The 14,374-nt window shown below is 44.0% G+C and overlaps 1 protein-coding gene across 3 annotated transcripts in view; it reads left to right on the top strand.

Moving 5' to 3' along the window:
* The window catches only part of Rapgef2 (Rap guanine nucleotide exchange factor 2), a 244,540-nt gene that overhangs the window by 78,005 nt on the left and 152,161 nt on the right, over positions 1–14,374 (top strand). For all 3 annotated transcript variants that reach the window (XM_059265507.1, XM_059265508.1, XM_059265506.1), the window contains exon 4: positions 13,550–13,633. In XM_059265507.1, the coding sequence (XP_059121490.1) occupies positions 13,550–13,633 (84 nt within the window). The remainder of the gene's footprint in view (positions 1–13,549; positions 13,634–14,374) is intronic.

Genomic DNA, 14,374 nt, shown 5'->3' with positions numbered 1-14,374 from the left:
GTTCCGTAGTCTACAGAGACCTTAGCAGGGCATTCTAAATAGTGTGTCAGAGGTGCAGGTGAAGCAGGCAGACTGTGCAGGGGTGCAGGTGGCGGGCCTCACTCAGCACTCTGATACTGTGGCAGTCGTGAGCCACCGTGTGGGTGCTGGGAAGTGAACCCCGAGGTCTCTGCGTGAAGTCAGCACCCCTGGCTGCTGAGCCGTCTCTCCAGCCTGTTAGGTCTCATTGAATATGTAGCTTGGTGGCTGGTTTTCAAACAACAAAGCACTGTGACTCAGTGCCCCCAACCCTTCGTGTACCCACAAAGGCAGTACACATGGATGCAGGGGAACAAGACGATTATGTCGAGGTGACATGGTGACAAGGTGGATGTGAAAGGGAATAGCTGAGGAGCCAGCTGCGGGGATGTGAGGGAGGGAGAGCCTGGACACATAGGCAGGGGTAGGATTTGGAGAAGTTAGTGGGTGGGAGTTGGCATAATTCTTAGGCTGTAGCACATGAAACGGATTGCTGTTCATCCAGCTGTTGTAAATGCTCCAATGGCAGAGCATATGTAATAGTAACCAAGGAATAATCAGTAGTGAGTGTGGTGATACTATGTTCCCCAATATATTGTGCATCCTGATAAACTTATCTGGAAGATCAGAGAAGCAGAACAAGCCAAAGCTACCTCACCTTGCCAATTCCTCAGCTGATCCTGTTTCCTCAGACTGGAAGCCTCTGATCCTCATTCAAATGGATCTCAGCTGAACTGCTGCTCAAAAGCCTAAAAACTTAACTAGGCTCTAGTTCCTGGTCCTCACACTTTATATACCTTTCTGCTTCCTGCCATCACTTCCTGGGATTAAAGGCGTGAGTCACTATGCCTGCCTGTTTCTAGTGTGGCTTTGAACTCACAGAGATCCAGATGGATCTCTGCCTCCGGAATGCTAGGATTAAAGGTGTGTGTGCCGCCATTTTCTGGCCTCTATATCTAGTGGCTGTTCTGTTCTCTGACCCCAGATAAGTTTATTAGTGTCCACAATACATTGGGGAACACAATATCACCACAAGTGAGAACTGACCACAGGAAGAAAAATGCTTTTAATGTAGTTCTGAAGAAACTGAGGTATAAGTAATTGCAGTACTTGTCTCCTTTTGGAACCTATGGAGTAGGTGTGCAGATGCCCAGGTGGAAACCTCCTGTGACTGTTGTTATATATAATGAAGCAGTTCCATGAGGGGTGACACTAGCTTCCTGTCGTTTTGTCCTTCCCCTCGGATGTGTGATTTGACAGTGAGCTGGTGGCCGATGTATAACCGGTGCTTCCTGCCGGCTACAGTAAGTGCCTGATGTACATTCCTTTCTTCACTCTTTGTAGATGTCCAGTGGGTCAGCTGTTCTCATCTCCCCAGTTCTCCATTCAGGAAATGCAGCTTTGGGAAGACCAGGAAATCGTCTAGCTCCTACCACTTGAAGTGGGATCTGGACCTGAGCCCAGATCTTGGGGTTTTGCAGCTTCCCCTCTTGCCTCAGTCACCAACATTTTTTGACCCCTTTTATCCTAAAAATGATAATGTTCTTGCACTCAGTCACCACCTGTCACCATCCTCCCCAAGGCCTGGAACTCAGCACCTGTCTACACAACCATAGTTCACTAACAGTGACTATTTATTACCCTTTTTCTTAGAGGTGTGCCCGAGTCTTTGAACATCCTGGGTATTTGTTTTTACACCTGCTGACAAGGCCCAGTTCATACCCTAGTTGTCTTAAATGGAGTGTGTTTGACTTGGTTCTCCCAGTTGCTCACATATATCTGTTTAGAATTAGGTGCCAGTGGTAGTGAGTGATGAGAAGTCTGGATATGGATACTCAGTAAATCTTGATTTTTGTAAGAATAAAAATTCGTAGAGTCTAACTGCAGATTCACGTAGTTGTGTATTTGGTGTTTTGCTGATGTACTTACAAAGTGTAAATGAGGCATTTCCTTTTGTGGTCCTGTAGCGGGCATGCTTCTGCTCTTGCCAGTTTGTGCAAGTGTAGTTTGAAACTTAAAGAACAGCTGTTGTGGTTTATGTAAATCCACGGTACCTTAATAATACCCTCTTTTGGGGAGCTGCTCTGAGGACCTCGGACAGAAATGACTGATCTTGTTCTCCCTGGAGCTTGGTCTGAAGACTAGTGCAATCAGAATATCGATGGCTTTCAGACTTGGCTTTTATGAGCAAGAGATAATAACCATTTTCCTTACTGTGTTTGTGTGCGATGGCTTTAATAATCTCACCAGGTAAATATGGCATTCTTTTGATCTAACACTATACTTCATCTTCCTCATCTTCAGAATGGGAACAGTAACGTCATTTCTTCAGAGTAAGATGTACATATCCTTTGACCAGCAGCTCTACGCAGGGTGCATTCACCTCTGCTGAGGGCTTGGGCACTCCTTCTGAGGGTGCGTGCACCCCTACCAAGGAGATGTGTGCCCTTCTGATGCCTCAACCCCAGTGCTCTGGGGGCTGAGGTAGGGGAGGAGGAGCAAGGAGGAGGCTGGACTAGTTACAGAGTGGTGCCCTCTCTGGCCAGCAAAAAAAAAAAGAGAGTAGTGAAAATCACAACATGCCGTCAGATAAGTGGAGAGTCATCAACTGGGAATATACTGAGGAATTCTCTGACTGGGCTGTTTCACATTGCAACACTCTGACCGAGTTCTTAGTGCCAGTGTGCTCTGGCTTTGCCTAACTGGCTGGCCAGCCTCGTAATTTGCATTTACTGGGCAGTTATATTTAAAGTGTTTAGAACCTGTATCAAGAAGTCAGCCGTTGGAGACATATGCATACCCTCAACATATGCAGCTGTGCCTCAGTGGTCCTTTCCCCCATGCAGATCTGATTGAATGCTTTGGTTTCTACGAGTTTGCATAGCACTTTAAGGGTTTATCTATTTCAGGAGAGGAAATTGTTCCTCTGTGAAACAGCAGCTTTGAGTCTGGCGAAAGCCTTTTCATTTGCATCTGTAAATGCGCCCTTTAGCGAGAGTGCTTTCTGAGTGCTCTCCTGCTAAAAGCAGTCTGTTTCCCTGTTGGCTTGGCTTGCCTTTGTGGTCCTAGGGCAGACACCTCCCCTTTGCTGCCCTCCTCACTGGGCTCCTCCTGACTTGGCCTGGGGCATTACTCTCTTCTCTCTAACACCTGCTTAGCTCTGTCTCTATGTCTCTGTCTCTCTCCTGCCCCCAGTAGGAAGAGAGGTCTTTTTCCGGTGCAGTGATGGTATCCATTCTTGGAAGCCCCCTCTGCCTTTTACGGATGGTACACAGCCTCAGGGTCTCCCATCATGGAGAAATGTCTCCTTTAACCTCTTCTCCTTCTTCAACAATTGCATCATATAGTTTCTCTTTTCGGGATTGGCTGAGGGGGCTTTGATTTTAGATTATAGTCTTTGTAAATTACAAAGTAAGTACCTCATCTATGATTTATTTTGTGTTGTGTTACCTCTCTTGCAAAAAAGCTTTGCTTCCTTTCATTTCTTACCCAGAGATATGTAACTCCTACTTTGAAATAATCTTCTCTGTCCAAGTTTTAATTATTTTAACACATGCTTATGTGTATACAAACAAAATGACAAAAGTAAGGTTTTAATTTATTTGGAAAAAAGAAATCACAGTCTCTTTAAAGAATTAGCCTTAGCGCAGATGAGGCTGTTCCTCTGCAGGCTGGCATGTTTATTGAAGGTATTTTTGTCTCCAGTTTTCTATGAAACTGCCTGGTGAAGTAAAAACCACTGTTTAATGTTTCTTGATTGATGAGGCTTACTTTCTATGCATTCTGATCATTTGGACTGGGAATGCTACCAACTAGTTTGCAGAGACGGATTGGGCTTTGAGTGAGATTGGGTGTATCTGTAGATTCTCCTTAACCTTTGTGAGAGCTGAATCACTCCAGGTGAGAACAGGTTTCTGGTGAGGAGGAAATGATAGTGTGTAAATCACTGCCTCTTAGCAGTTTCCAAGTTCATTTTCAGGTTTGACTGCTTGTTTAAATTTGATTGTTCCTCAAGCCCTTGGATGTGTCCTCTGCTCTTAATGTAGCTGAGTCATTGATTTGACTTATTGTAATGCATATGCAGTTTATATCATCTTCGTTGAAAAAAATGTTCATTCAGTAACTTCCTAACTCCTAGGGCAATGCTCCATTTCCTTTTCAAGTGAATTCTATTAACTTAAGAATGGCAGCCGTAAGATCCCCTAGACTGTCTGGCTTTGTTAGCTCCTTATTTTATGTGTTCACGCTGCTGTTTAAATGAATCGTCACTGGATGTCCACTTTGTCCCCTGCATTTTCAGCATTAGACTGAAGATCTTAATACTTTTCACCAGTTCTTTGAGTTCTCCTGGATGGGACTGACTTTGTTGATCTCACACCTGTCATGGTGCTTCTGTTTCTTTGGTTAGTTAGGTTTATTTATTCATTTATTTTTGAGGCAAGGTGTCATTCTGTAGCCTGACTTGTTCCAGAACTCCAGGTTGACCTCAAACATGCAGTGATCCTCCTGCCTCAACCTCTTGAGTGCTGGAAACACAGGTGTGTCACTCCCAACTTTTACACCAGCTTTTAAAAGTGAAGTAGTTATTTTTACAGTTTAGGACTTTGAGGAAACAGGAATTACCTTCTACCTTTTAAATGTTATTTGTTTTCATGTCATGGACATTAACATTTACATCTCTGTTAGTATAATGAACTATATTATTTTATGATTAAACCCTGCTGTTCTGAAGGTGGAAAGTAAAATGCTAAAGTTTTTTATTTTTATTTTTATTTAACTCTTCTTCAAGTTCTGTCTGTAATACACACATGACTATGTATGAGGTGATGTCTCGCTTGATCAGTTGCTCTGCTGTGGGGCAGCAGTTCTATCTAATGAGCGTTAGCCTGTCTCATTAGCTACATAAAAGTAATTGATGGAAATGTTGTCTTTGAGTTTGTAGCTCCAAATCTTATCAAAGGAGCAAAAGAAACACAGTTACCCAACTTTGTAATAAACAGTAATAGACGTACTATGGTGAAAAGGACCGAAATGACTGTGTATCTGGAAAGCCATCTGCATGCTGGCAGGCAGCCAGGGTTAGAACTTTTTAAGGCTTGGAACAGTGTGTTCACAGGAAGCCCTGCCCAGCTGCAGCAGTAGCAAGTGTGGCTGGAAGAGCCTCCAGGGCTCTTGGTCTTGAAAACCTCTGACCAGAGCAGTCTCAGGGTGATTTATCATACATAAATGAAATCATTTTCACTGTAGTTTTTTTTTTTCTCCCTTTCACAATTGTGTATTGAGCGTAAAAGTCTAAGCTGGCCAGAAGACCAGAGTCACAGTAGAAATGAGCAAAATGCAAGCTCCTTGCTTTCTTTAGGGCTTCAATTAAGGGGACCTGCCTGTGGGGTCCTTCAGCCTGTGGGGTCCCTCAGCCTGTGGCCCTGGGAAGTGGAGCTTTCTGATTGCCTGATGTCACACAGCACAGTGCATGCTTGCTTTCTAGTGCCCCCCCCTCCCCCCATTGATGTGTGGACACAGTTGTACCATATGATGGGCGAATGTGGTGCATGTTCCTACCTGCTCTGACCCCCAGATGTGGCACACTGCCAGGCTTCACTTTCTGCTGCTCTGGCTGTGATTGCTGTCTCCTGGCCCAACCGTTCAAATGCCCAAGGAAGTGCAGAGAGGTGCTTCCTGGATCCCTCTTGCTGGTGCCATGCAGTGTGACACTCCCCTTGGAGAGCTCTGGCTTCTGTTTGGCTGCTGTGATTCTAGCCCGTCTTCTCTGACTGGCCGTGTTGAGCTGAAGGCTGTGTGAGCCCCAGTGCCTTGTCCTCACAGCCCACTCCTCTCCTCAGCCTGTGTAGGGTGGCCTTCCCTGTGTCATGAGACAAACCTGCAGTCGGCCTCTCCTTCCATTTTCACATTGTATTCTGAAAACAACTCTTCAGAAGTCATTTTGTGGCCTGACAGTGATGTTTTTTTCCTACTGGATCAGTTTTTGTTTTGTTTTTTAAATGAGCGTTACTCTTTCATCATGCGGTCACCCTCCGCATGATCACTTGCAATACCTTCCTGCTCTAGCCGTGTGCGAGGTCCTCTCTCATGTGGAGACACTGCCACCCCGTGGATCCGGAGGATATTGCCAAGAAGTTCTTTGAGCGCCACTGTAAAATCCATGCTCACACCTTTGACTTGTAGACCCTTTGAGGAGGAATTGCTTGGTATTGTTCTGTTCATTAAGAACACGCCTAAAGGGCCTGCAGAATGGTTTAGCTAGTGAAAGCGCTTGCTGCCTAGGCTGACTGATCCTCCCGGACCCACATAACAGAAGGAGAGAATCTGCTTCTGTAAGTTGTCTTCTGATCTCCATACCCACACCAGGTGCCCTTTCCTGATAAATAAATGCATTTAATAAAATACTTTTAAAAAAGAGGCCTGTTTAAAAAAAACACACAAAAGCCAAAAAGCCTACCCAGCAGGCAGGCATCATAAAGTGCATGTATTGGCGGTGCTGACGAGTTGGAGACGCGAATGGGGGAAACATGGAGTAATTACTTACTCCCTTGGTGACTGTGCCTCATGAGCTCAAGGAAGTGAGGAGGATGACTTACTCTACCAGAGAGATGCTCAGCCACTCTCACGAACTTGAATAGTGATAAAAAACCAAGTTTAAGAGAGAAAAAGTACCATCAAAAGCATCAGGTTTTTTCCAAGACCCTGAGGTATAGGTGGAAAAAAGGCATGTTGTGTTAAGTGAGTGTCAGCGGGCAGGACAGAAGCAGTGAAAAGAATTAGTCCTTCTTTTCAGTCTCTGCTGGCAAAGAAATCAACTGTTGTTTAAAACCGAAGTAACTCTGGAAAGAAGCAGGTGATGCCTGGTTTCAAGATTGAGGACCTAGAGCAGTGGTTCTCAACCTTCCTCATGCTGTGACCCTTTAATACAGTTCCTCATGTTATGGTGACCCCCAACCATAGAATTATTTCATTAATACTTTATAAATTTGCTACTGTTAGCAATCATAATGTAAATATCTGTGTTTTCCCATGGTCTTAGGCGACCCCTGTGAAAGGGTCGTTCAACCCCCAGGTTGAGAACCACTGACCTAGAATCTTAGAATTTAACTTCATTAGGATTATGTGGCCAACAGGGGAGAGGGGACCACTAACTGAGCTTCCTGCATGTGGTCTGATCAGGATACTGAACTCTGTCCCATCAAAAAGCTGTGATGATAACACAAGCGTGTCATGGTCTTGATTACCTGAGCGTTGACACTGACTAGGTATTGCTAGATGAGGCACACAGTTCTGCTCAGTGGGAGGGGCCAGGTCTTAGTCAGGCTTTCTATTGCTATGCTGAAACCCCATGACCCAAAAGAAAGCTGGGGAGGAAAGGGTTTATTTATTTGGCTTACACATGCATATTGTTGCTCATCATCTAAGGAAGCCAGAACAGGAACTCAAACAGGGCAGCAACCCAGAGGCAGGAGCTGATGCAGAGGCCATGGAGGGATGCTGCTTACTGGCTTGCTCCCCATGGCTTGCTCAGTCTGCTTTCTTAAAGAACCCAGGACCACCAGCCCAAGGATTGCACCACCCACAGTGGGCTAAGCCTTCCCCCCTGAATCACTAATTCAGAAAATGCCTTACAACTGGATCTTCAGGAGACATTTTCTCAGTTGAGTTCCCTCCCTTCATATGACTGTAGCTTGTGTCAAGTTGATACATGACAAGCCAGCAGAGGCCATGTCAGTGTAGTTGGAGGAAGAGATAAGCTTAGAATGAAATATCATGGAGAGCCTTGTATCAACATGGTGTGGATGGGATAGGTGCTTTGGCATTCAGAGGGTCCCAGCCACTCCATAAGGTACAAAGAGATCTGTGTGTGTGTGTGTGTGTGTCAGGCAGCAGGCCTCACAGCAGAGTGGCAGAGTTGTGATGGAACAGACTGGGAAGCAGCCAACACTGTGGCTTATATTAAAGCTCAGTAGAGAATGAGGAAATGTCCATTCCACTTATGGACTTATCATTGTAGTTTGGCTGAGCATGACACAGGACAGGTCATCTGCAGTGGGTTTCTGTCTGATTATTCTGGAAGCTATCATGATCGCTTTGTGATCTGCTTGCATTTTGTTGTGCTGGCCTTTATTATTTCCCTACCTGTTGATGACAAACAAAACCAGGAACCTTTTAGAATGTCTTGTCAACTTCCAGGCTTTTGCAGCTTTCATTTTGCCTATTGCAGGATGGGATGTGTTGGAATCAAATAAAGGGACCGCCATAGTTCTTATTCCTAGGCCCTTCTGTAAATTGTGAGTCTTCCCAGAATGTGCACTGGGCTGGGATTTGAGAGACTTGTAACTTACAACTTTGCTATTTGGTGCTCTTTAGTTTTCATGGTTTTCTTTTTTGCCCATCACTGTTGATTCACACTTGCAGTTATTTAGAAATGGTCAAGCAAGGTTCTTTCATGATAGCCTTTGTCTTTTCAACAACCCTTGAATATGCCTCTAAGCTCATCATTTTAAAACACAAAACAAAAATTAAAATGACACTTATTGTGTTTAATACACACATGTCTGTTGTTGATTGTTTTCTTAGTCTTTGAGGGCCTGCCAGCTAGCTCCCTAATAAATTACACATGGAGGCTTATTCTTACTTATAAATGCCCAGCCTTAGCTTGGCTTGTTTCTTGCCAGCTTTCCTTAACTTTAAATTATCCCATCTGCCTTTGCCTTGGGGCTTTTCTCGTTCTCTTACTTCTGTAAATCATACTCTTATTCTGTAGCTTGCTGTGTGGCTGGCCTCTGGAGTCCTCCTCCTTCTCTGGCTCCTTCTTCTTTCTTCTTTCCTCTCAGATTTCTCCCTCTATATATTCTGTCTGCCTGGCAGCCCCGCTTATCCTTTCACCTGCCTTGCTATTGGCTGTTCAGCTTTTTTATTAGACCATCAGGTGCTTTAGATAGGCAGAGTAACACAGCTTAACAGAGCTAAACAAATGCAACATGAACAAAAGTAACACACCTTAAAATAATAGTCTACTGCAAAGCAAGGGATATAACCAGGCTACAATCCACAACCCCAGAGAAGCTAGGTAAAGAGGAGGATACTAAGAGAGACACACATGGATCGCCCTGGGAAGGGGAAAGGGTTAAGATCTCCTGGGTAAACCAAGAGGGGGGAATAGAGGGGATGGGATGGGAGGGGATTGGAGGTGGGAACATGGGGGAGAGACGGGGAGGGAGAGCAGTAAAAGATATCTTGACAGAGTGTACCATTAAGGGGATGGGGAGAAAGCTGCAGCTAGGAAAAACCCCAGGAATTCACAAGATTGTCCCCAGCTAAGACTCAGCAGTGGTGGAGAGGGTGATTGAACTAGCCTTCCCCTGCACCCCTCAGATTGGTATCTACCCTAATTGTCATCATAGAATCTACATCTAGTGACTGATGGAAGCAGATGCAGAGACCCACAGCCAAGCACTTGGCCAAGATCCTGGAGTTCAGTTAAGAGAGGGAGAAAGGGTTGTAAGAGTAAGGGGGTCAGAAGCATGATTGGGGAAAAACCATAGAAATAGCTGACCCAAGCTAATGGGAGCTTATGGACTCTGGACTGACAGCTGGGGACTCTGCATGGGACCAAACTAGGCCCTCTGAATGTGGGTGAAACATTTTTGATGTGTTTGTGAGTCCCCTGGCAATGGGACCAGGACTTATTCTGGGTACACAAACAGGCTTTTTAGACCCCATTCCCTATGGTGTGATGCCTTACTCAGCCTTGATGCAGGAAGGAGGGGTTAGGTCTGGCCCCAACATGGTATAATAGCCTGTGTTGACTACCCAAGGGAGGCCTTACCCTCTATGAGGAGGGGATGGGGATAGCTGTGTGTGGGGGAGTGGGAGAAGAGGAGGGAGGGGGAACAGGGATTGGTATGTAAAAGGAAAGATTTTTTTAAAATAAAAAATTAAATAATAGTCTACAATATATGTCTGATTGTGTGAATACTGACAGCAGGCTAGGTTTCTTTTGCCTCTTCTTTACTTTGGGGGCTCAGTACTGAGATCTTTGATGAAGGGCCTGTTCATGACTGTCATATAGGATATTTGTTTAAAAGTCACTTCAATTAGTTGTCCATTGATCGGAAATGAGGGAATTTGAGTGGGATTGGTAATTTGGAAAATTAGCATCCTGGATAACTCATGAAATTTAGAGTAACTGGGTTAGTTCTGAAAACAGTGACACCATTGTTACCATTGCTACTACTGCTGTTAACTAGATTCATTGCCAGTGTGTGCAGGAGAGATCTCAATTTTATTTTGTATGTATGCATGTATATCTGTTTATCTACGGAGGCAATGTCTCTCTGTGTAAACCTAGCTGGCCTAGACTCTCCTGCCTCAGCCTCTTGGTGTGCACCGCCATGTGTGGCTTGACACTGTGTAAACCCAGAACTGTTTCCTGCTGCTACTGCAGTCCTACATTGTTCTTACAACTCTGGTTGCATTTTAAAAGGCAAACTTTTCACTTCACACGTGTAAAAGTCAGACCCTCTGGTAACAGCTGCTCTAAGCATAGACTGTAAGATCAGAGACTCGGTGTAGCCAGAGGCTTTTCTATTCCGCTCGGTCCCAGAGCCACTTTTAAAATAATCACTCAGAGGCTTAATATCACTTATAAATGTTTGGCTGATGGCTCAGGCTTATTACTAGCTAGCTCTTACACCTTAAATTAACCCATTTCTATTCATCTATGTATTGCCACGTGGCCATGGCATTACTGGTCTGCTGACATGTTGTTCCCTGGGCAGCTGGCTGGTGTCTACTAGACTCTGTCCTTCTCCTGTATTTCTGTTTGGGTTTCTCACCTGGCTCTATCCTGCCTTGCCATAGGCCAGAGTAGCTTTATTTATCAACCAATGAGAGCAACACATATTCACAGCGTACAGAAGGCTATCTCACATCAACTCAGAATGGCTGATGTAGTGCTTTGGGAGAGTTAGGAGGATCTAATAGAAACCGATTTTTGGACATGGTATTTTGCGACAGGGAATTTTCACAGTGGAAAGTGAACACATTCTGTAGAGGATGGATACCAAACAAAGAAAGGAGAGGTTGTTTTTAGCTCATGCTTTCCAGGACATCTTTAAAATAGGATGTACTATTTTATATTTTTAGTTATTATGAGTTTACTACAGCAAAACCTTGAATCGTAAGAGGGGCAGTACAACAGTAAAGAAGTCGTGTCTGTCTTGGCACGAAGCAAGTGGTTAGTATACTCAGTAAGTGCTTGGTGATGGAATGATCTCTGCAAATGCCATCTCTGAAAGCATGACTTCTGCAGGTTAGCCCTGGAGTCTCTTGGGAAGAGAACAACTCATCTTTATTACCTTTAGCTCATCTGCCATGGACACTGCCGTTTGATGGCTTTGAGTTCCATTATTGCAGCAAAACAGAGAGAATTAGCAAGAAGAGGCTCATTCTGTCACTGCTTACGGGCCTGTGGTGAGGTACAGCATATCCCGGTGAGGTACAGCATATCTCAGTGAGGTACGGCATATCCCGGTGAGGTACAGCATATCTCAGTGAGGTACGGCATATCCCGGTGAGGTACAGCATATCTCGGTGAGATAGAGCATATCCTGGTGAGATAGAGCATATCCCGGTGAGGTACAGCATATCCCGGTGAGATAGAGCATATCCCGGTGAGGTACGGCATATCCCGGTGAGGAATGGAGGCTGAGAAAACTGTTTTCTCTGTGATGGCAAGAAACAGAGAGACCAAGTCTCATAGCCTCTCCCTTCAAGGACACAACCCCAGTGACCTAACGTCCTCTTTCTAGGCCACAAATATTAAAGATTTCATCACTTCCAGCAGCATCAGGGTCTCAGGACAAATCTTCAACACATGGGCCTTTGAGGGGTACTTATCCAAACTAGAACAGCACCTGTCAGACAAATTCAAGTCAGTGATAGTGATTGAGACCCATTCTCTTATTTCCGTACCTTTAAATCTGTGCCATGGATTTCCTGATAGGAAGAGGCAAACCTAATTATAGAGTAATCAGTGGGTATTCAGGGTGCCCGAATACTTGCTGTCGAGGTATTTCATCCGCTCTGAACGCAGGTTGCCTGTCAGTGGTGTGTGTGTTTTGTGATGGGTGACAGGAAGACTGTGTTGATAAACTTCACTCTGACTTTGTATTAATCTGCCTTTAGAGGTGACAGACGTGAAATCACCGAGAAGCCCGTCACCGTTGCATTCTCTGTGTCACCACAGACCTCGGTGTCACGTGCGATGCTTTTGAAAGATGGGATAATTATTATTTGTAGGCAGTTGTCATTATTCATTTGATCCTGTTGACTTGCGCAAGGCTATGTGCACAGCAATAAACCTTACTGTCTTACGTTTTTAAGATTTGATTTCCTTGGGGGCCAGAGAGATGGCTCAGTGGTTAAGAGCACTGCCTGCTCTTCCAAAGGACCCAGGTTCAGTTTCCAGCATCCACATGGCAGCTCACAACTGTCTGTGACTCCAGTTCCAGGGGATTCAGCACCCTCCTCAGGCCTCTGCAGGCTCCAGGCTAACATGTGGTGCATGGACATACATGTAGGCAAAAGACGCATACACATAAAATCATCAAAAAAAATTTTATAGCTTAAAACAAAGATTTCGTTTCTCTGTATCAACCTGTTTCTGATAATGGTAACATTGTGAAAACAGATTAAAATGCATTTATAAATTTCCTTTTTTTCTCTTTTCTAATACAGTGTTTTATCTTTTGTTATCAGAAAAAGTTGAAACTAGTTTTGAGCCTAGCAAAGGGTAGTTTTTGGCACAAACTAGAAGGTAATAATAGTACAGTTACCTTCTACTGAGAAGATGTGATGGTTAATATTGTTAATATAAAATAATTAAGGATTATTTAACAGTGCGCCCCCCCCCCCAACTGTGTATGGTTAAATTGAAATGACCACCACTAGGGGGTGGTTTGTGTCAGGCAGAGATGATATCTGTATAGTGGAGTCTCCCCATAGGAGAGATTATTTCCACAAAGGAAGGAAAGTTCAGAAGATTATACTTTTTTTGGTAAGAGGGAGTAAATAAGTAAGCATCTAACTGGCTATGCACTTACATACATGAAGAAACTCAGAATGCTCTTTGTGATGGAGAAGTGTGAGAGAAAAGCTTGACTGGACTGAGTTCTGTGCATGTCTGAGGTTTTTCTTCCACTGAAGCAAGTGAAAGTATTTCCTGCTCAAAAAATTAGACCGAAAAATAAAACCTGGAATGACAGGTGCTGATAGACGTAAGGAAAATTAAAAATACTTAAATAAACCAGTGGTGTCTTTAGCTTATGTCTTAGTGATAATAGCGTTTAAGAGCACCTCTAATACTCAGTAATAAGTATTTCAATTATGTCGTGTGCTGGCGCCTTTTGTGAGTCTGGGTGCAGTAGCACGCATTGCTGTACCATCTGCTATATATATATTTTGATTTTTGTTGCTGTGGATTGTCATCTGATTTCTGTTTCCTTTGTCTTTTTTTTTTCAGTCCTGATGATATCGGCACCTGCTGGTATATACTCCTTTCTGGTTCCGTGTTCATTAAGGAATCCATGTTTCTTCCAAGGAGCAGGTATGGTGTAGACATACAATGCAATGATCTTGAAGCTCTTTCTGCAGAATTGAATTATTTCGCCCAGTTACTCTACTGATACAAAGCAAGGCGGTGCTTTGGAGTTGTTACACATACAGTTTTGTTTTCTTTTTTTCCACGTGCTTGTTTTATGTCATAAAGACCGTTCTAATTTCCTTAGTAAGGAATGGGTGAAAACGTGCTGGTGACATTAAAATTTGTTAAATGACTTTGTCAGCTGTGTTTTGGGACATTTTTGTTCATCGCAAATAAAATTAGTTTCAGGTTGACTTTGGTAAAGAAGAACTAACCTATGGGAAGCAGTGATACGAACCTCTGAGGACAGCTGAGAATGTTCACTGAGATCACAAGGGACTAGAAATGAAGCCAGAAACTGCCTTTGACTTCACTGCCTCTAAGGACCATATGGCCTCTCCTCGGCTCTGCATCTGTCTGTAGATTGGCTTTGTGCTTCCTTTCCCCGTGACTTTGGCGTGCGTGTGATGACTGTTGATTTATGACCTTGTGTCGCTAAGACTTAGGCTGTTTGCCTGTTTCCCTTAGATACTTTAGGATGTAATCAGATTGGCTTAGCCGGGGCAGGTATGCACCTCTGGTCCAATTAATGATGACCAGAAAAGCTCATCTCCTAAAACATGCCCACCTGTGTTAAGGTTAGCTACTGTGTTTCAGGAGAGATTTCTTTCTTTCTGATTATGAATTTATCACAAATAGCCTTTT

The sequence above is a fragment of the Peromyscus eremicus genome, chromosome 6 (assembly GCF_949786415.1).
Source record: "Peromyscus eremicus chromosome 6, PerEre_H2_v1, whole genome shotgun sequence".
Classification (NCBI taxonomy): Eukaryota; Metazoa; Chordata; class Mammalia; order Rodentia; family Cricetidae; genus Peromyscus; species Peromyscus eremicus.
This window is presented reverse-complemented; position numbering and strand designations above follow the sequence as displayed.